Below are 27,890 nucleotides of genomic sequence, written 5' to 3' on the forward strand. Positions count from 1 at the left end.
TAGTGAATAGGGTGAAATAAAAAAGAAAGCGTGAGTAATGTTTTTAGGAGAAAAATATACAGGGTACCAAGATTAATAGTGATTGTAATTATAGGCAATAGTAGGACAAAATAGTCATTTTCATTCGCTTTCTCAAACCTTTAATTATAAAAAGCTCCTATATTCAGCTTTTTCAAAATTATATTTTTCACCCCAAAACTCTCTTCCAACCCTCTCTTAACCAAACACTCCCAATTAGCTTTTTCTAAAGGTCAAACCTCTAATTCACCCCAAAAAACTCTTTTTCCCTCAAACCTCTCCTATCCCAAACACCCACAATTATAAACATCCAACAATCAAAAACAGAAAACAAGCTCTTACCAATGGAAGATGAAGCAGAGATTTACGATGGAGTTAGGGCACAGTTTCCCTTTTCATTCGGGAAAAAAACTAAACCTCAAACCCCACTTGAATCCTTCCACAAAGCTACCCGTCGATCCGCTGAACAACCACTACAGCAAATGCCGTCGGAAAAACTCTCCGCCGATTCCTTCCCTTCTCTCTCCTCTTCCTCCAAAGCATGGCTTGATTCCGTTCGCCCAAACCCTAACCCTAAACCCCATGACTCTGATGGTGCAGATGAGGGGATGGTGGGCCCAGCTCGACTGCCGCCCGTTCAGGAGGAGGATGATGGGGATTTGATAGGGCCGCCTCCCCCTCCGGTGGGCTCGATTGCAGATGATGATGATATATCCATGATTGGGCCCCCGCGGCCGCCGGAGGGTTTCAAGGCAAGAACATTTGATGAGGATACAGAGGATGAGGATGAAGAAGAGGATGAAGGTACTCGACATAGAATTCCGACGAGCAATGAGATTGTTTTGAAGGGACATACTAAGGTAATGGTGATGCAATTTGATTTTCTTTATTTCTTTGATTTTTGTTTCTAAAATGCTTGGCCAATTGTGTAGGTAGTATGCTACTATTTTACTTGTATTATTTTAGTGAATCTTTTACTAGCTAAATGTTATAGATCAAAGTGAAACTTATGAGCAGAATCTGAATTTTGATTGGACTTTCTTGTCTAACTAGATAATTAGGTTTTTTGCATCATTGCAAAGTTGTAGACTTTTAGGATCATAAAGGTAGTAGTAAGTGTAATGAAAATTGGGTTATGGTGTAGTTGTTTCATTGCATACTGATGTTCCGAGAGGGATTTTGATGAATTTTTGTTTTGAATTCTTGCATGAATAATTGATTTTTGATGCGCAATTCGGTGACATATTTGCAGCATCCAGCAGTTATCATTAGCCTGGTTACTCATCTTGCCATTATGGTCTGCCTTTTAAGGTGTCTTTTGATCATCCCGAGGCCTTATGGTTAGTTTACAGATGAAAACTGTAGGGGGGAAACGTAGTTTATGTTAGATTTCAATCATAGCCCAAGTGTGCTTAGAGGGACTGAGGGAATATTTTGAATTTTTATTTCCAATTCTTCATTTGAAAATTGACACTTAATGTTTTTGCCTGCTATGATAGCAGCATTATTTGGGTTATAACTGTGGGCAAGAGGTGAAGGAGAAAGGTTTCTTTAATGAGTTCCGCACAATAATAGGATGCCCTTTATGTGTTTGTGGATGATGTATTCCAAGCCTGGAACTGTCGTTGGCTTTGTTCAACATTATATGAGAGAACATTGACTTTTCATTTAAGAGATTTAATTTTTCTAAGAGTAAGAATAGTTTTGGATTAGATTATTAAATGATTAATTTGCAAATTATAAAATCATTGGCAGGTTGTTTCTGCTCTAGCAGTTGATCCTTCCGGATCGAGAGTACTCTCTGGTAGTTATGATTATACAGTTCGTATGTATGACTTTCAAGGCATGAAACGAGATTTAGGATCATTCAGACAATTAGAACCATCCGAAGGGCACCAAGTTCGAGCACTCAGTTGGAGTCCTACAGCTGGATTCTTTTTGTGTGTTACCGGCTCTGCTCAAGCTAAGGTACGCCTTTGCTAGCTTACTCTAATTTATATGGTATAATGCCTTATCTCTTACGAGAATACCTTCTCTTATGTCAGATTTATGACCGCGATGGGCTTACCATTGGGGAGTTTGTGAAGGGTGATATGTATATCCGCGATCTTAAGAACACTAAGGGTCACATATCTGGTATAACTGGCGGAGAGTGGCACCCAGATAAAAAGGAGACCATCTTAACATCCTCTGAAGATGGTTCACTTCGGATATGGGATGTGAATGACTTCAAATCCCAGAAGCAGGTACTGAAGTTGACTTGAATACTTCTTTTTGTTACGGAAAGCATGCTTGGCTGCTTGCCTGTTTTTTAAGTTTTTTCATCTTGTTTTTTTTCTGTGCTGATGTGCGAATTCTGTTCTGTTACGGGAAGGAAATAATAAAAATAGAAGCAGCCATATTGTATAAGATACTATTTTTCAGTGTTCAGAACCATGACTGAATAAGATATGGTTTTCAACTATTTGATCAAATTAATGATCTGAAAACCCCTACTGGCCTCATACAGTTATACCCTGCTTCCCAAATTATTTGTTACTTTGCTTTTTGGTCAAAACTTTATCTGATTTTTGCTAATTCATTCTGAAAGATATACAAGTAGTATTAATGTGCGATTCAACCTCAACAAATCAAAGTGACTCATATGTTGAGATGAAGGACTATTTTGCTTCCTTTATCCATATCTCTAATCCCATGAAATGATGTCTGGCTGATAATAATGACAGTAATACGAAGGATTGTATCTCCTATAATGACACTGACATAAGAGTACATGGCATATTTCTGCTGCAGCATATAATGAATGTTATTTCCTTAGATTTTTTACTAGAACTTCCATTTTGAAAAGTATTTCGACCATGATAGACAGTGCTCTAAGGGCAGTCCTTTCTAAAATTAACAGAACCATGTGTATCGATATCATTATAATTTGAGCTAGGAGGCAAGACACCTAATTTGTGTTGATTGATGTTAGCTTTGTTGTTGTGAATGTTGTTTGTCCTAGCTGAAAAACCTCTAACCCATCAGTTTTGAAACCTTCTTGTTGTATAGGTTATCAAGCCAAAGCTTGGAAGGCCTGGGAGAGTCCCAGTCACAACATGTGCATGGAAACGTGATGGAAAAGGCATTGCTGGTGGAATAGGAGATGGATCTATCCAGGTACATGTCTATTGCTCTTTCATTTTCTCAAGCCCGCAATTTTGCTTAAGTGACTGTTGGACATTAGATTTCTTTTTATTGCACTGCGCTTTTCAGCATTGTTGATGCCTTTTGTTACCTTGTAGATATGGAACGTCAAACCTGGGTGGGGAAGCAGACCAGACATTCTTGTTGAAAAGGCTCATTCAGATGATATTACTGGATTGAGATTTTCAAGCGATGGTCGTCATCTGTTGTCTAGAAGTTTTGATGGCACACTAAAGGTAATTAGTTTTGCTGGTTCTATGTATTTACAATTGCTTTTTCGAGCCTGCATATCCGGTTTGTCTTATCTCATACTTTGTAAAATTGTAAACTACCTCAGGTTTGGGACTTGCGTCAAATGAAGCAGTCTCTTAAGGTGTTTGAGGAATTGCCAAATCACTATGCTCAAACAAATATTGCATTTAGTCCAGATGAGCAGCTCTTTTTGACTGGTACATCTGTAGAAAGAGATAGCCCAACTGGAGGGTTGCTGTGCTTTTATGACCGGGAAAAACTTGAACTTGTATCAAAGGTTGGCATCTCCCCAGCTTGCAGTGTCGTACAGTGTGCTTGGCACCCAAGGCTAAATCAGGTATGCTCTTTTTGCTTGGAAACCCACAGCTCCCCCTGTCCAACTCATGAAAAGTTAGCTCTCCAACTACATTAATTACCAAATGCTACTAACCAAACTTGATATGGTGTGATGTTCAACAACTTATAAATTGCATTATGAGAATCAAGTCGATGGAAACAAACATATGACAATGAAAAAGCCCTATGAAAGAAAAGCTGTCAACTTCTAATAAACCCCAAATGTCTCTGTTAAAGGTTTTTGCCACAGCTGGAAATAAAAGCCAAGGAGGAACGCACGTACTGTATGATCCAACCATGAGTGAAAGAGGTGCTCTTGTGTGTGTTGCTCGTGCCCCAAGGATGAAGTCAGTGGATGATTTTGAAATTCAGCCAGTTATACACAACCCTCACGCACTTCCCATGTTCAGAGATCAACCAAGTCGCAAACGTCAGAGACAGAAGATACTGAAGGACCCAGTAAAATCCCACAAACCAGAGCTCCCTATGACAGGACCTGGCCATGGAGGGAGAACTGGTACATCTTCGGGTAGTCTATTAACACAATATCTGCTCAAGGTAAGGATGGCTTCTATGAGTTTAATTTATTTCAGTCCTTAAGACATTTCTGGTCTGATAATCTGACCTGAATTCCCTTCCCTTCACAGCAAGGAGGCATGTTGAAAGAAACTTGGATGGATGAAGATCCCAGAGAAGCTATACTCAAGTATGCTGAAGCTGCAGAAAAAGATCCTAAGTTTATTGCTCCAGCTTATGCTGAGACCCAGCCAACGACGGTGTTTGCAGATTCTGACAAGGAAGATGAAGAGTGATGTACTAATGTACTTAGGTTGTATCATCATCCAACAAACATGAACAAAGTAAGTTTACCTTGCATTAACTGCCAAATATTAAGGCAAATTATAAGGCCCTCACAAGTAGCTACAGCCTACAGGGGTAGAAAATTAAGGGAACTTGTGTACTTCCTTCATTATCGGAGAACTATTCTCAAACTCCGAAGCTTAGCAATTTAGCATAGAGAATTGTACATGTTGGTCTTTCTGCACTTTTCAGCCTTGTAGTTGAAGTTGTATTTGTTAAGAATTGTGGAGGAAAAGAAGAATGTAAAACAAAAGCATAAATTTTTTATGCCTTAAACACAATTACTTTACGAAAATGCCTTGTTATCAGCATAGTTCGGAAATCATATGTTTCAAAGGGCAAGAAAGTTTCTACTGATGTACTCCTACCTTTTTTTTTTATTAACCGTTGTTTATTATTGGCGGTAGGGTGAATAAATTTCAGTGCAATTTGGCAAGTATCTTGTTTATGATGTGGTCTCATCCTGATTATATTTTTCTTCTATTACTACCCGGCTCCCCTCAATTGATAAGGGGTGGTAATTAAAATTTACAAGGAAAGATATACGAAAGGTGAATTAGCATTACATAACATAAAAACTGGCATGTGAACGGGCCTTCAATATGAAAATTCTGTCAAACTAAGATAATCCAGGTGGAGCGGAGGAAATTCTATTTTTCAAGAATGCAAGTAAAACCAAATTTAGCAACAAAAATGAACAAAAGTGTTCCTCAATGAGTTAATCAACACACCAAAATGTGAAAGAACAATGAAACTAGTGTTTATTGGATACATAAACGACATTTACAAATATGTTGAACCACAGGTGCTTGATTGCAGCTCGTACATTTCTTTTCCACATAAATATAGGGATTTAACCTCCCTGAAATATACATACCCGTGTTTAAGGCTACGAGACTATTTTACAGATTTTCTTTCCTCCTTTTTTACCAAACCGCGGCAGCTAGAAACTTTGCAGATCTAGCTGTTTGTATACACCCCCACCCAATAAAAAATATATTAAAAGAGAGAAAACCTAACCATGTATTAACTACAAACAGCATAAGATCTATCTAACTGCAAGAATGCCTGATATTGGACCATCCAACATGTTTATCTTGCCTGCCCTTTCGCAATCTAAATTATGACTTCTCGTGCTCAAAGGTTGCCAAACGAGAGTCTGATAATACTGAAAACATTTGTGTGTCTATAAACAGCTGCAGAGCCAAAACCAAAGAGCATAAGTATTGGAAGTACTCATCAATAATTAATCTAAGTTTAACCCTTAAATACTGCCAGAAAAAAGAGAGGCTAAACCAAGAGAGCCTTTGTCTAAAAGGTTCAAACAGATTTGATATAAGGGGCTTAAAAGGACAAACCTTGATGAATGGCCGATCTCTACTAGAAAAGGAATCAATAAAACTATCCTTTAGAAGTAGCGAGACCTGCAAGTGCAACACAGAATGTTTAAATCCTTGTTGCTGATTTCATAATATCCAACACACTTGTGGTATCACCAGCCTGAAAAAATAGAAACGATAGAAAGTTTCACTCACTCGATCATTGTTTGCTTGTACACTGGTGATGGTATTAGACCTTAAATCTGCACATAGGGACTCCATGTATCTCTTCATCACATCCAAAAATTGTGTGGCAGCTTCAGCCTGCAATTATATCCCGAGCTTTAGGACAGCCTGTGAAGAATATGACTAGAAGAAGAAAGAGATAATGCAGTTTCACAAAAGAAACTTCATCTGTGTTTTATAAACTCATCAATTTACCAAATACGCACAATGTATGCACACAGCAATAACCACCTAACTGAAACTCTGAAAGAGAAACTAGTAGATAAGTTTTCGTTCTTGAACCTAATGGATGAAAAGATCCTGTACTTGATATGGAGTAGGCGAGTAGCATGCTAGTCTATGTTTTTACGAGAAAAAGGCTCTCTGCAAGTGCAAAAATATAGGGCCGACATCTAAGGTTTGTTGTATACCTCTGATTTATACCTGACCCAACAGTTAATACCTGCTTTAAACATTAAACAGGCCAAGGATTATGACATTGAACATACCTGCTTAATACCTGGGAACTCCAAACCCCACCTATGTAATCCATTTAATGTGAATTATTTTCCACATACTTTAGGGAATAATGAGGGTTGTCTTGGATTTCACATGAACAGTGAGCTCATTACGAACAAAAAAAGTAAAAGCCCAGAAAACGAGCATTCTTTTAATATCCTTCTATTTGATACCTTAAGAATAGTCCTATTCTTGTTTTGAGCCGGAAAAGCAATAAATAATTAGCTGGAGTTTACAGTGGCGCTGCTTCCCATGAACTTCTCCCTTGTATCAAAGAAAATCTTCAAACTAAAGGATAATTAATTTGGAAAACTTGTATTCAGTTCCTGGCCTAAACCTAACCAAACTTATGTCGTTCCAGTCAACCTATTTAATCATAAGGGTTGGAAGCTTTGATCTACTCAAACCTGCGAATTTTATTATCGGGTCAGATTCTCTTGTCACACTGGGAAAGTTAAGATTTACATAAAGTTCAACCCACTCTATTAGCTGATAAAAATCAAACCATGTCTATTAAGCAAAGCTGGACTCAAATCTTATTTCTTTTTACATCCATCACTTGGGAGATGAATGCAAGAGTTGCCTCTGCTAAAAATATCTCACAAAAGTTCCCAGAAACAGCATCCACGGGAACTTTTACAGAATTTACAGTGTTTATCTCTTGACAAATGCAATTAGGGTGAGAAATTGGGATCACATGCCCCATTTTATATCCCACTTTCTGTCACCCTCTTCTCATTTTTAACACATCAGCAACTTGGAATGGATTATAGGCAAAATTGATATAAACAGTCCCAACTATTGGTAATCTTCTTTAAACGGTCCCAACTATCAATTAACGGATGATGGGCCAAAATATACAAGTCATTTTACAAGTTTGGTCCCAACGATCAATTAACTTCTATTGCAGGTAAAAGTAGTAAAACATTCCTTAAACACTTCCATGTGTCCTTTACATGCCCCTTTATTCTTTCCTTTCATCCCTTTCTTGAACCCTTCCTTGATTTCCTTCTGGGATCCGCTTCTTCCCCTTTTCGTTTACCTATCTTCTCTCTCATCTCACTACTCCATAACTGCTACTCTTTGAACCAATCAATTGATTTCATTGATATTTCATATCCACAATGAAGGAAACGAAGAAGCAGCAAGCAACTGCAACATCATAACATCAGCCAATAGTGGTTGTAGCACCGGCAAACAAACGCCGAGAAGAGACGGTGGATATGGGGCAGCGCATAAGTAGCAAGATAAACATCCAAGGCTGCTACTGAGTGGTTTTGCGGGATGCTTTCCGTCAAACATTTAGGCAATTCATGGTGGTTGATTTGACGGAAAAGGGGCGACTGATTTGTGGTAATTATGACCCGAAACAGAGAAGAGAAACAATAAGGACACTCATGACTTATCAAAATGAATAATTCAGAAATCATTTGGGTTTTCAAGTTCATTAATTTAACTAATTAACTTGATCAAGAATTGGAGAATTAAGGAAATGACAGCAATACAATGGTCTGGCTATCCACTATAATGATAAGAAGATAACAGATGAATGTTTGCTTCCTCCATCAATGAGAATTTGGAAATTTGTTATTCGAAATTTGTTTTTCATGATCTGGGTCTTAATTTGTGAATTGCAAATTTGGAGAGTTTTTGTAATTCATGCGAAGTATAATGCAAAATGAGTTGTAAAACAGAGGAAGGGGGAAAGAGAAAACCGAAGGAAGGGGAAAAGGAAATAAGAAAGGGGCGTGTGAAGTGCACGTGGGAGTAGTTACTTGTTGTAGTAGGTAAACATTGTCGATGGACCAATTTTGTAAAAATGGGTTGTATAATTACGAAGTATAATTTGGCAAACGAACATAAAGATTGAATTGTTTTTCTCTAGTTAGACTGTTTGACACTTTAATTAACTGGAAAATGTCAGCTGGATAGTGGATAGAGATGGTTGGTATAATTAAGACGGTCTTTTACAATAAACAAATGTTAATGATTAATTTATCATAGGCATCATAATTATGTTAATGATTAATTTATCATAGGCATCATAATTATGTTAATGATCCAGTATCTATACTAATATATTAAAAGGCGTTTAAAAGAACGTATATGTGCCACTTAGATCCCTCCTTATTACGCCACATCACCACTATTAAGTATCATGACATGTAGTTGACAACCAAAAAGCATGTAGTAAGGATTGAACACTAGACCTCTTGAATTAAGAGTTACCATTCTTACCATCTTAGCTAGCCACAATGATGTTATATTTTTCTATTTAAATAATAAATACAACCTTTTAAAAATGAATAATAATAAATTAAAGGGAAAAAAAAAAACAAAAGGGAATTAATTACTTAACTTATAAATGTACAATTCTTCTCTTCTCAACTTAAACTTGAAAAATAAAAAAAACTTAGGGTAATCGAGTGTAATTATGACTGCGGAAGAGGGAAACATTGACAAGAGTATAATAATCAACTAATCATGAAGAAGAGAACTCGACTTTGTTTTGATTTTCGGATATGGGAAAGAAGTTTGTTGAACGGCCACTGATCTTGCATGGAAATCAGATAATAGCACCACTTACGCACATATTTAAAATAAGTAAATCCCACTAAAAGTAAAACCCGGAGCAACGCCCGGGCCACAAACTAGTTAATTCATTAAAATAGGCGACTAACATAGATTTTAAAATTTTATGATGTGATTTTAAATTTATTGTATTTGGTTTACATTTATGTGTCTACTACTCCACTATACAACTAACTTATATAAGACGAGTCACCAATGCCATTATTTAATATTTTATCAATTTTTACTATTAGTTAATTGATAATAGCTGGGACTGTTTGGAGAAGATCACTAAGAGTTGGGACTGCTTTTATCAATTTTTCCAAGGTTATAAGTGAAATGGTAAATGATCATTCAAACAAACGACCTTGCAAAAGACGTAAATAAGTATAATATGATTTATATCCCCCGTCAAATAAAATAAAAACAACTATCACATAGCATGTAAAGTTAGCACTAACTATTTAGGAAAATGTGAAGGTACCTGCTCCTCACTGCACTTATATACAGGGTGCTTTTCAGCCATCTTACGATGACCAGCCAGTGCAGTATGGATTGGACGGAGTTCAGAATAGAGTTCCTTTCGCCGAGGAAGCAATGGCAAGGAACACGTTTTTACCTGCATTAACATAGTTGAATGTGAAAAAGAACTTCCCATATCACTGAAATTAATGACGGACAACACTGATAAGATTAACATTAGTGGAATTGACAAAATCATGGCAGGGAGGTATTTTGGGATTGGAAGATGGGATTTGGGATAGAAGGAAACTGGCTGGATCATGCTTGTGGCTTATTGAATTTTGGGGTACTGAGTGATGGAAGGATTGTGCTGACTGCTGAGGGAAAGGATTATAGAAGGGTTTTTCAGATGTTCATAATCAGAATCAGTCCATTAACTCAGATTGTGGTCCTTTAATTTTATGCTCACATTTCGTTGTTCCTTTTCTGAATGTTTGGCAGTACTAAAACAAATTACTGGATTAGTCTTTTTTTCCTTTTGTTGTTTATTGGGAATTTTTATAAGCCGAAGTATGAAGTAGTTCATATAACTCAAGCAGTGCATTATCTTCTTTACTCCTATTTGAGTGTTTGACAATATAATTATCAACCAAACTACATAGGAGCACTATTGATCTATTTTATATATTATTGTTGCATCGAGGAAAATTTTCTAAACTATGTACCACTTGTTGCAAAAGGAGGCATCCCTTCTTTAAAGATCCCTACCAGCAACATTAAGATTTTTCATGGCTACAGTGCCTACAGTTTACATCATTTCCCTCCCTTACTGTTATTGTATTTAAATCTAGAAAACAGTACGAACCTGATCTTTTGCCACATTAGCAAGGACAAGATTAGAAGTCTTTATCTTCAAGTCTGTTGGTTTATTCTTCAGACCAACCTGCAAACCAGTAAAAACAAAAGCCTTCTCAGGATGACGATATACAATGTTTGAAAACAAGCACCGGCCAGGAAATCAATATCCGCAGATGGAACTACCACTCTCACGGTCTCACATTACAAGTCAAATTTGTATTAAAAAGAAGATACAACCACAGGTACTCTCACTGTTTCCTTAACAGAATACTAGTCCTATATGCACGTGATGCGTGCTTAAATAATTGTTGGCAATTGTATTTATTGTAATTTGTAATAAACAGGGGCATTATAGACTATTCATAAGGGGGACACCAAAAGGTCAAAGACCTCAAGAGTTCGCTTAGAGAATAGAGAATAGAGATCATACAAGAAAATGGTGTATAAAGACAGCCAACCATGCTTTAAATTATTTAAAGAGAGACCTAAAGAAAAACCACAGAAGGTGCACCATACGTACTCATACATACCACCACTCACCAGAAATCACCCCCTATATACTATTGCTAAATATTGTATCATTTCAAGCTATCCCCATAAATTCAACGAACAAAAAGACATCCTGATCTCTAAATAATTTCCCCTTATCCCTACTAAAACCTCCTGCAATTGCACCAATATTTATGGTGAAACCAGCTGAACACCCAAGGGGAAATACGCTATAAAAACACAACCAGCTCTCAATGTTGAAAGAGATAGCTTCCTTACATCACCGTGGACTTTGTACACACATCAGGGGAAATACATTTATTTGGCCACTGAATTTACAAATTCTCATTGGCGTTGACGCTACCCAAATATGTCAGACACAAAGGTTTTTATCTTCTTAGGACCTTGGCTTTCCAAAAAGCAGGCTAAAGGCAGTGGAGAGGCATGTGAAGACTTATGCAATTGAGCATAGAAAGATGTGCAAATCAAAAGACTGAGTCCCCTACACAACATCTGAAAGTCTGAGAAGAAGAAATCTTTCAACACACACTCACTGCTACTCTAGAGGGGTTTTCCTGAAGCCAAACTTCCAAAAAAGAATTTACCCTCACACTTATAACATTCCAAAATTGAGGAAAGATGAATATTATACTAATGTAAAGGCGAGGAAAAGAAATAAATCCAGTTATAAAACAAGGAATTTAATGTGCAATAGTCACACATGTAAATACACCCAGTTATAAAAGCAAAGAAATGCAATATGGCAATTTCAACAAACAAGCACCTTTTTTTGTAACTATGAAAATCCTGAAACGGATGCATCAAGAGTAATGGAAAAACTAAAATGTGAAGGCTAAATGCAATGGACTTACAATGTAAGGAACAGGAGCATCAAGAAAATCAAGCATCTTCACAGGGAGAATCTGTAACGATTTCAGAAAAACAACAATTAGATGTGATCCACAACGCTTAGCAATATTCGATTGTTGAAACAATCTCATGATCTACCTACAATAGTTACATTTAGCAATAAAATGTCTCTGGGCAACACTTGACTTCGCTTGATTTGTAATTACTATTTTACATGACAGCTAAGGGCATGAGACTATCTACCTTAACCCTCCTTTATGTATGAATAACCCCTCTAGGTTCCTTTTCAGCACTTTATTTGTCCAACAGTTTTCCTACGTTGATTATTTTGTTCATAATTCAAAACTTTATCTGTACATATTTTTATTGATATATAAGAAAACTAATCATAATCTTCATACAATTGTTTCAATGTATAACATCAATTATTTTATTTTATTGAAAGTTAAAGATATTAATGGTCAAAGGTGTGCCTTGGAGACTGTGAAAGTCAAACCGTGAAAACTGATATGTGATAGAGGGAGTATATGCTCATCAAAAAACATCTACATATAAAACCTAATGCACACGATCAGTAACTTCTGAAGGTGACTTGAATAATAACTAATAATTAAGTTCCCACATGTATGAGTGGGAACTGGGAACATAATCAGTAACAAATTTGTCACCCAACTTAAGAAGTTAATGGGCCAAACCTTTCTCACCATGCAATTTTGCTACAAACTGATATATGGGGTAGGGGCACTTCGGAAGTTCGGAAACAGCTTTATAAGTTCGTATGGGTATCTTGGGGAATATGTTAGGGGTTAGTAGGGAAGAAATACTATATATACAGAGCTTATTTGTCAGGGAGAGATATGTTCAATATCGTAGAAAGTGAGTAGTAAGATTAGATTGGGAGAGTGTCATTCCTCTCGAAAGATTGGCTAGGTTGTAACCGGTGATTTAATCATCACTTGTTCTTCCTCAATCATCCTTCTTCTTCTTCCTTTAATCTCTATTTTCTGCGAATAATCTATACTAATTCATAACAAACTTTCAGAGAAATAATATTTGGTATTGTTTGGTTACCCTTTACAAATGGGGAAATAGAAAATTATGGGAATTTCCAAGTGGAGTTAGTTGTTTGGTTGACCAATAAAGGAGAAAATGGGGAAGTTCCAAGTTACTTGGGAATTTCCAATTCCCACAAAACAAGGGAAATTACCGACCTACTCCCCACTAGGTCAATCAAAATTCACTTGGTTTACATTGGGTGAAAATACTTACCCTCAAAATTCCCTTTTCTAAAATACTATGTTCGTCCCTTTTCATTCTTTACGTATTCCGTTTTGGGCATCCCTTTTTAATCTTTACGTTTGGAATATTTCTTTTTATATTGGAACATAAATACCCCTAATATTCTGTCAAAATTCGTGCTAAGTGATTATTTGAATCAATCAATTCATTGAGGCATTAAAACTCCCTCACTTTCCTAATATCAGATTTTGGATAAAAGTGAAAACAGTATTTATAATCGTAATTTGCATTGTTTAAGTGGAAAAAAAGGAAACTTTATCCACATTAATTATTAGTTAAATTGCGTGCATGATACCAAACGTAAAGATTAAAAAGGGAGAGAGGGTAGCATTTACACAAAGATAGTCAAAATTCATGGGAAGTATATCAGGTGAACCAAACACAACATAGGAAATTGTTTCATGGGAAGTGCAAACTCCTTAGTGCCAACCAAAACAACTTTAGCACAATTCCTAGGATTTTGATGTGGGAATTACTACAACTTCCCATTGGAACTTCACTCCCATGTTAACCAAACAAGCACTTAAACTTGTTTGACATTAACTCTTTAACTTGAATTTCCCCTGTTTAGCTAGTTCTCAATGTTGAACTATAATGTTGGCCAACATCTTCAGGAGAACAGATATCTATCATGAAACATATGCTCACCTGTTGTTTTCCCTCTACAGCTCCCTTCCCAGTACTCACATTGTGATAAAAATAAATCAATAAAGATATTGCAGGAAGATGTTACAAAAGCAGCTAGTTCCCATAGTTAATCAAAAAGTAAAGCAGGATGGAGCAGTGATGTTCAAATGTCATTCACTTACTGATAAAAATAGACTTTGCCATTCAAATGGACGGATCATAGGGATGATGGACAGCACTATCGCTGAAAGAACACCCTGTAAAAATCAAATTTAGTGGTGAGAAGGCAGTAACAAATACAAATACACTGCTCATATCTAACATGAACACAACAAAAATAGCAAGAGCAACTTTGTGTCCACAGGATATCTCGGAGTTGTACGCGATAAGAAATCACATAAAAGGCGCAATTTAGAAGGTGGACCATGGTGCACATAGAGCTACGTGCACCAAAAGAACACAGTATATAATTGAAAGAACATCTGGTTACGAGAAAAGAACATGAGTATTCTTTTTATTTAGGTATTAATAAATAGTAAAATAATAAATTATTTTTATAATAAAAAAGTGAAATATTATATCGCATGTTCTTTTGCCGTAGTGTCGTGTTCTTTTACTTATGCACACATGTTCTTTTGGTGCACGTAGCTCTATGTGCACCACGGTCCATAGTCCACGAATTGCATAAAAGGTCCATAGTAGACGAGTAATAGTAGGCCCTAAGTGGATGCCTTTGTTTTTACACGCTCCCAGCCTCCCATTATCATTCAGAAACAATTAAGTAACACCGTCATTTTTTCATACTTCTGGTTTGATAAGAGAAAAATATTTGACATACAGTTCAATTACAGTACTCGTGATTTTCCACAAAGAAAAGAGAATGATAACACACTCTAATGTAGCTCAAAGTGTTAAAAGAACTTAAGAGTTGATAATATGAATCCCAAACGAAAAATGAGACAGAGATACTCCAGAAAAACTCGTGCTAAGAGATATAAATATATAATGGTCAGACATTAAAGTGATTAAAATTCTCCAGTAGGAGCTATTATCAAGTGTCAGTGGTGTGGGAAGAATGAGAAATGTTGATCTCTCTACACACTGACTTTTCTCTCTATTCAGAAAATGTAAGTTCAATATTTCCATTAATTTAACTCTTTCAATTCAAATACCGGATTCCTCTAAGGAAACAATAGAATATAAAATTAGAGAACTGGGAGTTATTATTAATTAAGAAGATGGCAATTAAAAAAGGTTTCCTTCATAGGTTTCAATATTTATCATAAAGTGTTTGTTGTCACTTGTCACTCTTATGGGAACATCTTGTTTTCTGGTTGCATTATCTTTTTCACTATTCCTTCAGCTCTTCATTATAATTTAATTAGTAAGACGGCATTAAGTTAGTTAGCTGTGAGAGCTTTCAAGATCAAGTGAGCCAAGAGTCGGGATACATGCCAGTACTGCTAATTTTTTCACAGTGATAGAATAGTCGTCATGAAATTATGCACTTCAATCAACCCTAGAACTGACTGGACAGGATAGAGGAAACAAAATTGTTTATTCCCCAAATAAATTAAAACGATAGAATCCATTTCTAGATTTATAAATACTTCATATAACTTACCAAGTTGGATCCAATTATAATCACTTGTTTCTCCAACAATACTCCAGTAAGCAAAGCCAAAATCTGAGATGACAGATAGTTGATAGTGAGTTCCGGACAAAGCAGCACAAGTATTAGAATGTTTAAAAGTACAAGCATTATTCAAAACTACCTAAGTATAGCCAGTAATACAGCACATCAGGACCGATATTGTTCATATTATAATTGATAAAGTTCAAAAACAAAAATCTAGATAGAATAAGGATTGGTTAAGGTAAACATACAGCAGAAAGTGAGATCTTAAGGAGGGGAGGGGGATTGCTATTTCTTTATAAAGATGGCAAAAGAATGAAATTTGAAAATTACATCATCAGATGTTAGTTTGTAACTTTGTATATTACACAGTGATATAAGAACTTATTGTATGTATCCATTACTCATTAGTATATAAATCTCTAAATTAGAGTTTGTTAGGTCCTTCGCGTTAGGACCACGTATAAACTGGTAATCTTCTTCAAGACCACCACATAACGGACTAGTAATGTACAGAATGAAACAAGGGATAGTGATACAGAACTTATCATTGTAATTAACCAAACCCAGCCCTCACAAAGAGAAGGTAAATACAGAGATACATACACTATCAAGAGAAAGCACTCGACAGATGGTTGCAGTGGTCCAAACAGATAATGCAACAGCTTCCTCTGCAGCTGCTAACCTTGCATTGACCTGAAAGTCACAACCTCGCTAAGACAAACAATCTTGGATACGAGCTACAATCCTAAGAAAGTGAATCCATGCAAAAGCATACCTCAGCAGACATTGTTGGATCACACAAATCTATATCCAATGAAATTTCATCTATACCAATATCCGTATCAGAACAGCGTTTGTACTGGATGGCCTGCAGGTGCTCAAGTGGATGAAAAACTACCTTGTTCCCCCGCGGAGGAACAACAAGAGAATCATAAGCGCAAACTATTTGTAGCAAATCATTCTTATTCTCCTACAAGAGATAATATTAAATCAAATCAAATCAAACTGCATTTAAAGCACGGAGAGGACAACAGCATATTATAAGTAAAGGTCTTCATTTCGAAAATGAACAAGGTAAACAAACCTTAGCCCATTCCATACTCATGAAATCGCCTGAATAATCACTATCCTGATTTGACAAACAGTCATCTTCATCCATGCTTCTCACTGAACTGTCAAAACAAACCAAACTTATTATAGATTGTGCTGAAGTACTGAATTTATGGAAATACCATCTTACTGACTAAAACATGCAGGGCTAGAGATATGACGCAAGAGAGAGCTTGTGAGGTATGAATGCAATCGGAATCACCTTGCTAACAGTATTAACTAAATAGTGAAATGACGACTGTTATTACCTGTACAAGGACAAAGAGCTGTTGCTTCTCTCTATTTTGAGATTGTCAGACTGGGATGACAGGGTAGCCTCAGGTGAGCAAGTGCCATTTTCATAATTCTCATCAGGTCTACTGAAACCATTAGTGCAGCTATCATCATCAGAATCTTGAAGATTCCTTTTTCCATCCTGATCTACCTCTTTTGAAGGACAAAAATCTGAGGTGTCGCTTGCATCTGATGGAGACAAAGATTCCCCATTTTTTGAAGAAGCAGATGGGATCTCATCTTCAGTTATAATACCAGCAGCAGCAGCAGTGAGGGCTATTGCACTATCAACAGGAATTGCTGATGACATCCACTCAGTTTCCCTACCAGGTGAGTCAAAATTTCCATATGGTCCCCTTGATGGGGAGGGAGAAGGAGAGTAGCCACAAAGACTCATTTCACTAACAAACTGCGTTATTCGATTCAAACGCTCCTGTGAAATTATACTGCCATAAAAAGATAAAAAGAACTCAGTTGCACAAACTTAACAAGCAGAACTCAAACACATTGCATACACCACAGGAAATTACAATGTTCTCAGTTTTCACATTCAGAAACAAAAACACAGCCATCCTTACCTGTTGAGCATCTCATAGTGTAGCTCAAAGAAAGGAACTCTAGTAAGCAAACAATAGCAGCGAGGTGCAGATACCAAAAACCGGCTGCCTCCTACAGATGGATTACATAGGGGTGATGAAGAACCCAGGATAGCAGGTGGCCTCTGAACAATTTCTGGTACATGTAGGCAAACACCATATAATGTCCCATTATCTGCAGCCTAATTCAAGACAAAGAAAACTCAGTATCGAACATCAACCCCCTTTCTCTCTCCAAGTCTGCAACAACCCATATTTCTTTCTTTTTTTGTCGGGAAAATCCCATATTTCAAGTAGTAGAAACGAAAACAAGAAAAAATAGGATCTTTTACGGCAAATGAACTAAACAAGATGGTACACTGAACAATGAAAAAAAAAAGGTTCATTAATAAGCAGTAATTGTATAATAAAAGGCCATCATTTGAGTCTCCAACAATTCTTCCAATAATTACAAATGGATTGGCTCATAGAATCATAGGTCATGAATGTATGATGAATGCATGATAACACTGGAGATACGCACATTCAAATATCATAAAGCTAAGAGTACCTACAAGATCTTGAACACAATATAACAGAAATTTTGATTAGGTAAAACTTTACCATAATATTCACATTATCCAACCTCATAATATGTTCATCAGGCAAGAAAGTTAGGAAAACCGACAGGAACTTAAGTGCACTTATGGCAAAGACAAACATTACAGGTTTTCAGCTAACTATTTCAACAAAGTTGTGTCTTATACATTTGACCTGAAAGGATAAGAACAGTTGGATAGTCCGTTTATGAAAGTTAGATGTGATTCTATAGAAATTTTCTTTTCTCCCAATACGTTCTGTGATAATTATAATTGCCATTTTCAGATCATTTTCAATTCAGAAACTTTGCAATTTAGTAATATAAATGAAAAAGCAGCATAAATAACTTTTTTTCTTTTTCTGAGATGGGGGAGGGGTCTAAAAATAATGACAATATTGAATTTCTAATATGCAAGTTCCATTGTATTTTAGCAAGAAACAACACTACAGACACATCTTATACAAAACTTTCAGGGATTTACCTTCAATGAGAAAACGAATGCCAAATCATCCCTACCCGTATGCTCCTGTAGGAAAAAAGCTTATTAAAATTAGCTAGAAAGTAGAATAGATTGGCTATGTTTTATGTTACATAAACTGCCGCTAAGCTTATACTACGTATGAATTACATAAAATAAACACAAATCAAGTTGTAATCCAACCCGTCACCACAATTAGCGTTAGCCCATACAAAGAAAAATTGGGTAGCATAAACCTTGGCATCAAACTTTATAAAGAACAATAACAATTTGTACTCAATTCTAGATCACTCTAATTGTTCTCTTTTCCCTGTCTTATATATGATGATATTCTTTCCTCTCTCACTCATTTTTCCTATCACAATTAGCCTTTCACATCAATCCTCAAGCTCAACTATGAAAGTAAAAGTACAAAATAGAGCGTATATAAGCACACATAATATTCTTAGTGTGAGCGGATTTGGCATTTGATTCAGAACACAAGCCTTATTGATTGCCTAATGAAGATGTTGACATTTAAAGAACGCTTTCTCATAAAGTTTTGCTTGCATTGTATAATTTGGTCTACATGCCAAAACTGAAAACATTCGAGATCGTAGGGGGACTAACACACAAAAGATTTTTTGTTGGACCTTTTTATCCCTGTGCCTCTTATCTCTAACCGGGTGTTTTCCCGCACTACCAGGTTTTTCCAGAAAACTCTATTTTAAAATGTTTCTTTTTACGCAATAGAAGAAATCCCTTGTATTGAGTAGAATATGAAGATGAAGAGTGGCAAGGAATTAATAATTTTGAAAGATTCTCATTATAATGATGAACAGAAGACGGAAATTTTACTAGACTAAAGAGTTCTGGAGTAACATGTTCTGAATAAGGTCCACTATACAATTCTATCCGCTCTTATATAGACAAACTTGTGATTTGCGATCCAAGGTAAGATCGGTTCAGGATCATGGGGTCCTTTTCTATTAGATAGAAAAGGCTGTTGCAAAAAATGTACTTCTAAGTAATTGTCCGATAGATCATATATCTACCTATATGAAGAAAAATACAGAGCAAGCAGAGGTGAAGGATTCAGACGAAGAGGGGCGCCCCCGAAAGATGAAAGTTGAATAATAGTTGTAGGTTCCCTTCTTCTTTCTTTTGGCTTGGTTGGCAGGATCGAAATTCGATCCAATTTATCGTAATCGATTAGCTAAATGTTGGTTAACCATATTCTGAAACACGGAAAACAAGCATTGGCTTCTTCTGTTTTCTTTTGGCTAAAAAGCCCGTCATGTTCATTAAATTCCAAAGTAATATTATAATATTATGATATATTACTTAGGAATTCAAGGACAATCTTACTTTGTAGATGGTTGATTAGTCTTGTGAAAGAAGAATAATACTTTTCATGCAACTTTTCAGGAGAAATGGAGTACAAGTGAGATGGACTCACTGATAAGCTGGTGGGTTCGTGGGTTCGTGGGCATTAGAGGCTCGTGCTATCTCCATTTTCCTAATTGAAGGTTATGGTTTGATTCGTATGGCATTTTTCACTACCTAAAGTAGCTCCTATTATTTACAACAATTTCAAACACTTAACACCTGTTCCCTTTGGCCACCTAGAAGGCTAGAAGTTTAAACTCTCAAAGAAAGGCCTTTGCATGAACAACATATTTGTAAAGACTATACTAGTCACTACTAAATAGTGATAAAATGCAAATTCGGCAACCCTCAAAGACACAAATGCACGTCCTGAATGTCTGTTGTGACAGGGTCATCTCTATTTTTTATATCAAACTAGCTAACATCCTCCAGAGTAGTTAGCAGTCATGGGTGCTGACTGCTTAGTGCACTTATTCACCTTATTTACTGCACTTATAGCTGTTATAGGTCAACTATGTCGTATTTTAGAATGGTAGTTGTTTGAGGTTAGAAATGAGATAGCAGAAAGACAAAAAGTTGAACCCAATTCTTCTATGCATAAGCCTGGTCCGCCTGGATTCTCAAATAACAAGGCTACTAGGCCTCCTACCCTTGAAGATGACATTCATTTAACTTCATTTCATCACAAGACAATCAAATGAAAGAGATTTTGTAACTAATACATCCGCAATAAACTTTATCCCTTGGAATATAAATGAGTGCATGATATACCAATTTCCAACAATGAACAGGAATATGAGACCTACCTGCCCATAAACAAGGGAATTCAAATCACTCAAGGACGGACTCCTCTCCATTAGCCGAGCCTGTAGTTTATTAAGAATATAAATGTTACAAAAGGTGCATAAAATTTAAAACAAAGTGGGAATTCCACCAAGACAGAATAAAATATTGTTTAAAACAAAAAACATACTTAATTCCTTTGTGGCACAGTGACAATCATAACGCAAAAAGAAAATGCAACATCAATGTTTAAAATGAATCAAGGTCTCAAAGACCAGGTAGCCAGCGTTTAAGCTTATGTATCCTTCAGCAGACTACCCGAAACTATCCTCCGTATTCAAATTCAAGACGCACTAAAGTAAAAAATCAAAAGGATTTTTAGATTTTGGATCCTTTAAGAAACCGACCATATGCTTTCTCTATGTTGAAGTCAATGTAGTATTCGAAGTACTGAAATTTTAGGCAAAAGAAGAAGGGCAAAATAGGAAGAAAAAAAAAAGAGTTTATCTCTGTGAGCAGTCCAGACTCAAGAGTGTGTTCAGTTCAACTTATTTTATAGCAAGATACAGATATTAAGTTTATTAGTAAAATTGGAGATCACTAGAAGGAAAACTTTTTGCAAAGAGAAGCATACTGCAAGTTGTGATAACAATCCTGTGAGAAAAACTGAATGGTAAATTTCATGAAACCAATCAAATTGCATTATTCCAGACACAATAACAACTCAAATGAAAAATTATAAAATATTAATCATGAGTTGTATAGAAACCTTGACACCTCCGGGGAAAGAAAATGCACATAAATCCTTGGGGCGCATAGGCAGTTTCTTCCCAGGTGGATATTTGAAAATTATCTGCAGACAAAAGGAACCGTCATTACATACATTCATAACCATGTATTGTAGGAAAGGGCCCCTGCAAATTCAAAATAACATATCTGGGGCTTGCATTATCCTCATCTTATCCCTTCTTCATTTTTAGGAGGAAGAGGCAACCTTGAAATCCTCCAAAGGGATAAGCAAATCAATGATACTGAAAGATAATTCAGGATTGAACCTGAGGATCCAGCGCCGGAGGTGAAAAGCCACGATAATTCAAGGGCCTTCCATCCCACCCATCTGATTTAACCGCTTCTGACTCCCACTTTTTCCTTCTAGCAAAGGCATCCTCGACAGCTTCAAGATTGGCATCTGGATGCAGACCCGTAACTATGAAGTGTTCAAATAATGAAGTGGGCTCCTGATATTTGGTACGATCCTGGGAAATCCAAGGTACAAGGTATTTTAAGGCAAAAAATCAGATTGAAAAAACAGTTTATTACCCCCTCCGCACTAAAAGGGGAAGGACAAAACTAGAACTGTAGAAAATACAATTAAATTGGCGGCAAACATTATGAACACAGATGCTTTAGATTTTACAACTTTCAACCAGAAAAAACAAACCAACATACCAGCCATAAACCATAGGCACATAGCAACTCTGTCTACAATGGCCAACTCAAATAGAAATGTAAATAAAATTCAAGAGGTACTCCCAAGGGTAAAATGACAGAGACCTAGAACACAATACTTCAAAATCTAGGCCGTTTAAACTAGATATGTCTCCAGTCATACTTTCAGTACTCACCTATGCTACTCGTACCAACCTAGTGCACGTAAACTGACATGTTTTACACTCACTTCAAGATAAGGAAAGGTGGAAATAAGGAAAGGTGGAAATAAGCAAACTCAGGATACAGAGGCATGCAACAAATCTTAGACTAATTAATCAAAAATTCATCTGCATCCATATTACTCCTAACTATGATTTTTTCCTTCCCACACCACAAATGACTAGTGATAATGTTAAGAAAAACATTTGACATTACTAACAGGCATCCCTTAGTATCACATGCATGATTTTCAAACATATGATGTTATGTTGTGGTCTGTTAGATTCATTGCTTCCAGAGAGACTGAAATTGTCCAGAAGTTATACTTCTATTCTTGAAAAGGATATTCCACTTCCACCTTGCAAGTTCCCATCCTTATATAATATAACCTAGCACTAGATAAGCACAGAACTTCATAATTCATGACACGAACATCTTGTAGTCAGTGTAAGACGGGTCAGCCTCATGGCAACAGGTAAGCATAGCATGAAACCAGTGGTAACTGTAAAGAGGTGGTGCAACAATGTGCTTCCCATCCCCAAGAGGAACTAGAGGTGGCTGTGCATTAGGGAGTGCCAAATCTACCAGTTTGCTCAGCTCAATACATGACTATACTTTTTAAGCAACTCCAGAGGGAGAAACTTAGCATGTACAAAAGATACGTACACAACTTGGTTATATAATAGTTCTTTAAAACATAAAAGAAGGCCAACCACTTGTACAAAACATGGTCCAACTCCAATACGTGAATTCTCATTGACCTAGGTCAAACTTTTCGGTCTTTCATGTTGGCCAAAAAAGGTTACTCCCACCAAACTTTTGGTTTCTTGGGTCATGAACTTAGCAGTAAGCCAGTAAATGTTAATCAAGACTAGACCACAATTTGTGGTTGCAGTGTGCAAGAGACAAGCTGTGAGCTTTGAATCCAAGGGTGCTGTAGATCAACACAGAAAAATGATGCTTCTTTTTATTTCGGCTGAGCAGAAGAAGGTTAATTGAAACCGTTCAAGACCGTCACAGGGAGTACTAAATCTTATTTTAACAGATGTGAAAGAGTTGAGATTTGAGAGATACAGATGCAACTTCTAGATTTCGAAGGTATGAAAAGACCAAGGTATCAGCATTATGTCCAGATGATAGATAAAGAGAAGTTCATTAAGATGTGCTCCATCACTCCATGATAGAACTTAAATGAGTTATAGGTTACAGCAGCCTACAAGGGATTTTGAGTCTTCAGACAGCTAACAATACAGATACAGGGAAGCCATTTTTTCATGTTTTATGATAGGTAATGTTGGTTAGCAAAGATTTCAACTAGTCTACGAAATTTGTGATACTTCTACAATAAGAATGGATAGAGAACCACCCAATTATAATGAGCATCCACAAGAAAATGGGCTCCAAGGCATATGCATAATACAATGATATAAGCTTATAAATCCCATGGGACTTAATTTTCCTTGTCAACATAGATAAATCAACAAACTGAAGTCATGTTTAATTTAACATTCCCTGCACAGTAACTGTTCCAAAAGTCATCCTAATTTCCAACATAATAATCTGCGCCAACGTAAATCTGTCATACCATAATTTACAAAAGCTAAATGGCTATTCTTGTTTTCAGAATAAGCTAGTAATAGCAAGCAGACAACCATAAATTCTCTTATTCCTACAAGGCTACAATTTTTTAAATGAACCATAAAAATAATAGGCAAGTACCCTCAAATGCGCTTGAGAAATGAGAATCAAGCAATGACTCATTGATAAGTTGTTTGATTTTAGTTAACCTCAAATTAACAGCTGGTAGGGGGTATAGAGTGACGTCTGGTTTCTTTCTTAGAACTTGTGCCAAGTTTCCAGTTTATACTGATCCTTATCCTCCCGTGTTACAGGGAGGGAAATTCTCTGGAGTCTATACATGTTAGTTACCAAGTCACAAGTGGAGAGGGAAAAAATTAGCCCCGTGAATTGCATACATAGCTACCAATCTATTAATTAAGGACAAGAATTCAAAATCACAAATGTAATTCAGGTTATTTGATAAAGGAAGTAAATAATTATCACATACAAACAGCAAGACTCTTCATATAAAGAAACTACTTTCAAGAATCAAACATTACAAACATACTTGGGTATGAAGTTGGTACCACTGGCGTTTCTGATTTGCCAGCACCTCGGGATTAAAATTTAAACGTCCGTTCTCATACTGTGAATTCCCACCCCACCGCCAAGCCTTCGATATTTGGGACTTCAAATTTTGGAAACTATTACTGCGCCGGTGTGTCTGCTTTACAACTTCACTCTGACTTCGTTTATGTCCCGTCCAAACTGGTGATGTGTTGGCACTACTCAAGTATTCATTTGCCACCCTGACTGCCTCCTCGGATATGTGGTGTAAAACCCACAATGGCGAAGCTGGCCTTTCTTCAGGTACATCAACATCGCCTTTTAACTCCATTTCAACAAAATCTTAGCTCAGACTTTGTCTACCATTTCTTCATTGCTGCCATCATATCACTTGGCAGAATCCAAAACCATTTATCTCAACAAATCAAAAAACTCCCACCTCCATATTATACCAGAGTTACCAAAGCTATAATCTGTTGCAACCCATGTGGACAATTATAGAATCAAACAGACCCACCAATCAAAAGACTCGATTTGCTTACGAATTTCTCCAATGATCCTCCAACCAAAACACTTCTCAAACAGAAATCAGACAAAACCTTTTAAAATAAACTGGAAAAGGTTGGAACTTTCTTTTGTAACTTGCACGATCAAGTTTCCTGTATGTCGAAGAATGAAAATGACATTGAAATTAAAAAAATGTCTCAGTAAATGCAACATAGCCCCAAAAATCACAAAAATACAAAAAAATAAACTTCAAAGAAAACCAATCAAACATTAATCTATCTAGTCATTTCTTCATACCCCTTGTGAGGAAATCAAGAAATTTAAGCTTTCCAAAGCAATAATAGGAACAAAATGAATAAAAATTGCAAAGGGTACAAAATTATATCTCAAAAAATCACAAAAAACGCACATCAATAAACATTACAACATTATCAACACCCACCAAATGAGGAAATAAAAGGAAAAAAAAACTGTCCTGTAATAATAAATTAACAAAAATGAGAAGTTACAATAGATTAATTAACATACCTGTTTAAAGATTACTAGGGTTAAGGATGATTGAACAAGGATTGAGTTCAGAGAAAAGTGGAGAGAAAATGAAGAATGTGGGAAGGAGGTAATGGAAAGGTCGCCAAAAATAGAAGGATGTAATAAGAACAGAAAGGTCAAGACTTCAACTTCAGCAAATGGGAACTTTTTGTTTGTGTTTTCTTTATTCTTGTGGGTGTATCCCGACTCATAAGCCGTGGACAGTAATAATATAGACGGGATTTGATTAAACGGGTGTAAAATGTAATCAGAATTTAAAGAAGATTTTGTTTGTTATTGGTAGACCCTTTGAAAATGTTTTTTTTTTATTTTTAATAATGGTTGATTAAAGATGACCCATAAATACCGATGTTGAAGTTTGTCACTTGAAAAAGATGGGGCCACATTGAAAACTACGGAGTATGTGTTTGGTTTTATGGAAATGTTTCATTTTCTATTTGGGGAATAATTATGTTGTTGATGATGGGTAATTTGGTAGATGAAATTGTTGTATTTGTTACTAATATTGGTTTACTTTTTGGTACTCAAAAGTTGGATTTAGGTGTAAGAATTTGAAGGTCATTCTATTTTTGTCTAAAGAGGGTAAGGGTTACCTTCTTGTTCAAATCTTGTCCACTTTAATATTTTAATACTAAGGGCCCGTTCGGTATTACTTTTTGTTTTCAATTTTATGAATTACTATCACCATTTGGTATAATGTAGTATTCGTTCTATATAGAATTATTGTTTTTTCTCTTGGTGCGAATGAGCTATAAGGGTAATATAAATTACAAATAGTTAAGGTGTAGGAGATTCCAACCTGAGAAGTGTCGTACACAAGCTTTCAATCTTAACCACTGGGTTAAAACTTCAATGGTATAAATAAAATCATGATTGTGATGCAAAACTTCTACAATTAACAGTACTGATATGAGTTATTTCCTATTAAACTCGTATAACTAATTATCAATCACCATTTATTCCTACTTATCAACCTGAAGGTTTTTTTTTTTGGATTAAGAATCTCTCATTTCTTAAGCTTAAAAATATTTGTTTCAAAATTAAAGTGAAAACATAGATTTGCATAACATAATCCTAAATGTCTCCTGAAAGAAACCAATTAATCAACCATTATTATACAAGTAACTAAACAAATTATATTTTTATTAGATGCAAGTTCTACAAACATACTTTGTGTCTTTGTACGTAACAATTTGGTGATAGTTTGACCCACATAATCTATCAAATTATAACAACTACCTCTACCGATTTGTTTATTTATTTATTTATTAAATATAAGGATATTCTTTTTTTGATGGGCTATAAATTAACAAGGATATTCATGAAAGTTATATGCTTTGAGCCTTTGACCAAACGCAGCCATATATTAATAAAAAATAACTTAATAAAAAAAATTAGCATCCATCCAGCCAAGCACGTGATAGAAGCTACCTTTAAAACATGTTCACCACTTCAGCAGTGAAAGGTCTCAAAACAGTAACCGACAACTGTCTCAAAATATTGTGGGACCCACCTTTACATGAGGACTACTCCCTCTATTTTAAGTCGTTGATTAATCTGTTTGGGTTAAATCGCAGCCGTTACAGTGATAGTTGATGATACGCGCTAATATAGCGAGTGCTGTGACAATAGAGCAGCATTTCGTGCGGGAAAATTTACTGGCACATGCCAGTTACTCTAGTTTATTGGGAAACTGCTAATTCTCATTTGCCTCACCATTACACTACGCTGCCGTTCGCGCTTTTTCCCGTTCACGTTATTTTGTGTCCATGTTTTTGGCACAAGTGCACAAGGGACTTTGAAACGGCCAAACTTTTTTTTTTTTTTTTTACGGGAAGAAAACTAGGTTAATTCCTAACAAAGAAAAAACTTAACTGATTTTTTTGGATGGTTAAAGAAAAAATATCATTGCAAAAAGTGAACCAAAATAATATATACGACTAAGAATGACCTAAATTGGACATAAAATTCGTCGCTTGATTCGCCTCTCGAAAGCAGTGATTGAAAGAGGTCGCATTAAAATGGATGAGATCTCCTCGCCTCTCGAAAGCAGTGATTGAAAGAGGTCGTATTAAAATGGATGAGATCTCCCTCCAAGTCACTAATGATGTTGAAAATCGACCAAGGAATTTTCCATTGGCGATTTATGGAATTGATGACATACAAGTTGTCACCTTCCACGATGAGTTTCTTGATGTCGAGGATGGTTGCTCCTTTAACCCCTTTGCGAAGAGCCAGCACCTCCACTTGAAGAATAGCACCATTCGGTCCAATATGCTTGGCACCCGCAAGACAAAGTCCCCCATTAGAGTTTCGGGTTACGAAACTAACACAAAAC

At 36.2% G+C, this 27,890-nt stretch overlaps 2 protein-coding genes across 3 annotated transcripts; one reads left to right on the top strand and one right to left on the bottom strand.

Annotated features, from left to right (window-relative positions):
* Positions 1-310: 310 nt before the first annotated feature.
* On the top strand, positions 311-4,975 carry LOC110787579 (uncharacterized). Its single transcript, XM_021992210.2, has 8 exons — positions 311-878; positions 1,774-1,986; positions 2,064-2,264; positions 3,070-3,177; positions 3,303-3,440; positions 3,542-3,793; positions 4,030-4,350; positions 4,440-4,975. The coding sequence occupies exons 1-8, from the start codon at positions 363-365 to the stop codon at positions 4,602-4,604; spliced, it is 1,914 nt and encodes a 637-aa protein (XP_021847902.1). The 5' UTR covers positions 311-362; the 3' UTR covers positions 4,605-4,975.
* A 416-nt stretch (positions 4,976-5,391) lies between these two features.
* LOC110787578 (uncharacterized) lies at positions 5,392-25,775 on the bottom strand. 2 transcript variants are annotated; one of them, XM_021992209.2, is made up of 19 exons: positions 25,532-25,775; positions 24,498-25,155; positions 21,775-21,975; positions 21,489-21,572; positions 20,743-20,802; positions 18,572-18,616; positions 17,493-17,692; positions 16,890-17,360; positions 16,616-16,703; positions 16,307-16,501; positions 16,135-16,224; positions 15,517-15,579; positions 14,075-14,149; positions 11,969-12,019; positions 10,615-10,692; positions 9,772-9,906; positions 6,189-6,296; positions 6,012-6,077; positions 5,392-5,849 (listed from the first exon to the last, which is right to left on the bottom strand). In XM_021992209.2, the coding sequence occupies exons 2-19, from the start codon at positions 24,825-24,827 to the stop codon at positions 5,775-5,777; spliced, it is 2,415 nt and encodes an 804-aa protein (XP_021847901.1). In that variant the 5' UTR covers positions 24,828-25,155; positions 25,532-25,775; the 3' UTR covers positions 5,392-5,774. The 2 variants fall into 2 exon arrangements, with proteins under 2 accessions (XP_021847901.1, XP_056686888.1); XM_056830910.1 differs by lacking the exons at positions 5,392-5,849; positions 6,012-6,077; positions 6,189-6,296 and adding an exon at positions 7,202-8,059 and having other exon boundaries at positions 25,532-25,740.
* Positions 25,776-27,890: the final 2,115 nt, after the last annotated feature.

Source organism: Spinacia oleracea, chromosome 6 (genome assembly GCF_020520425.1).
Source record: "Spinacia oleracea cultivar Varoflay chromosome 6, BTI_SOV_V1, whole genome shotgun sequence".
NCBI lineage: Eukaryota > Viridiplantae > Streptophyta > Magnoliopsida > Caryophyllales > Amaranthaceae > Spinacia > Spinacia oleracea.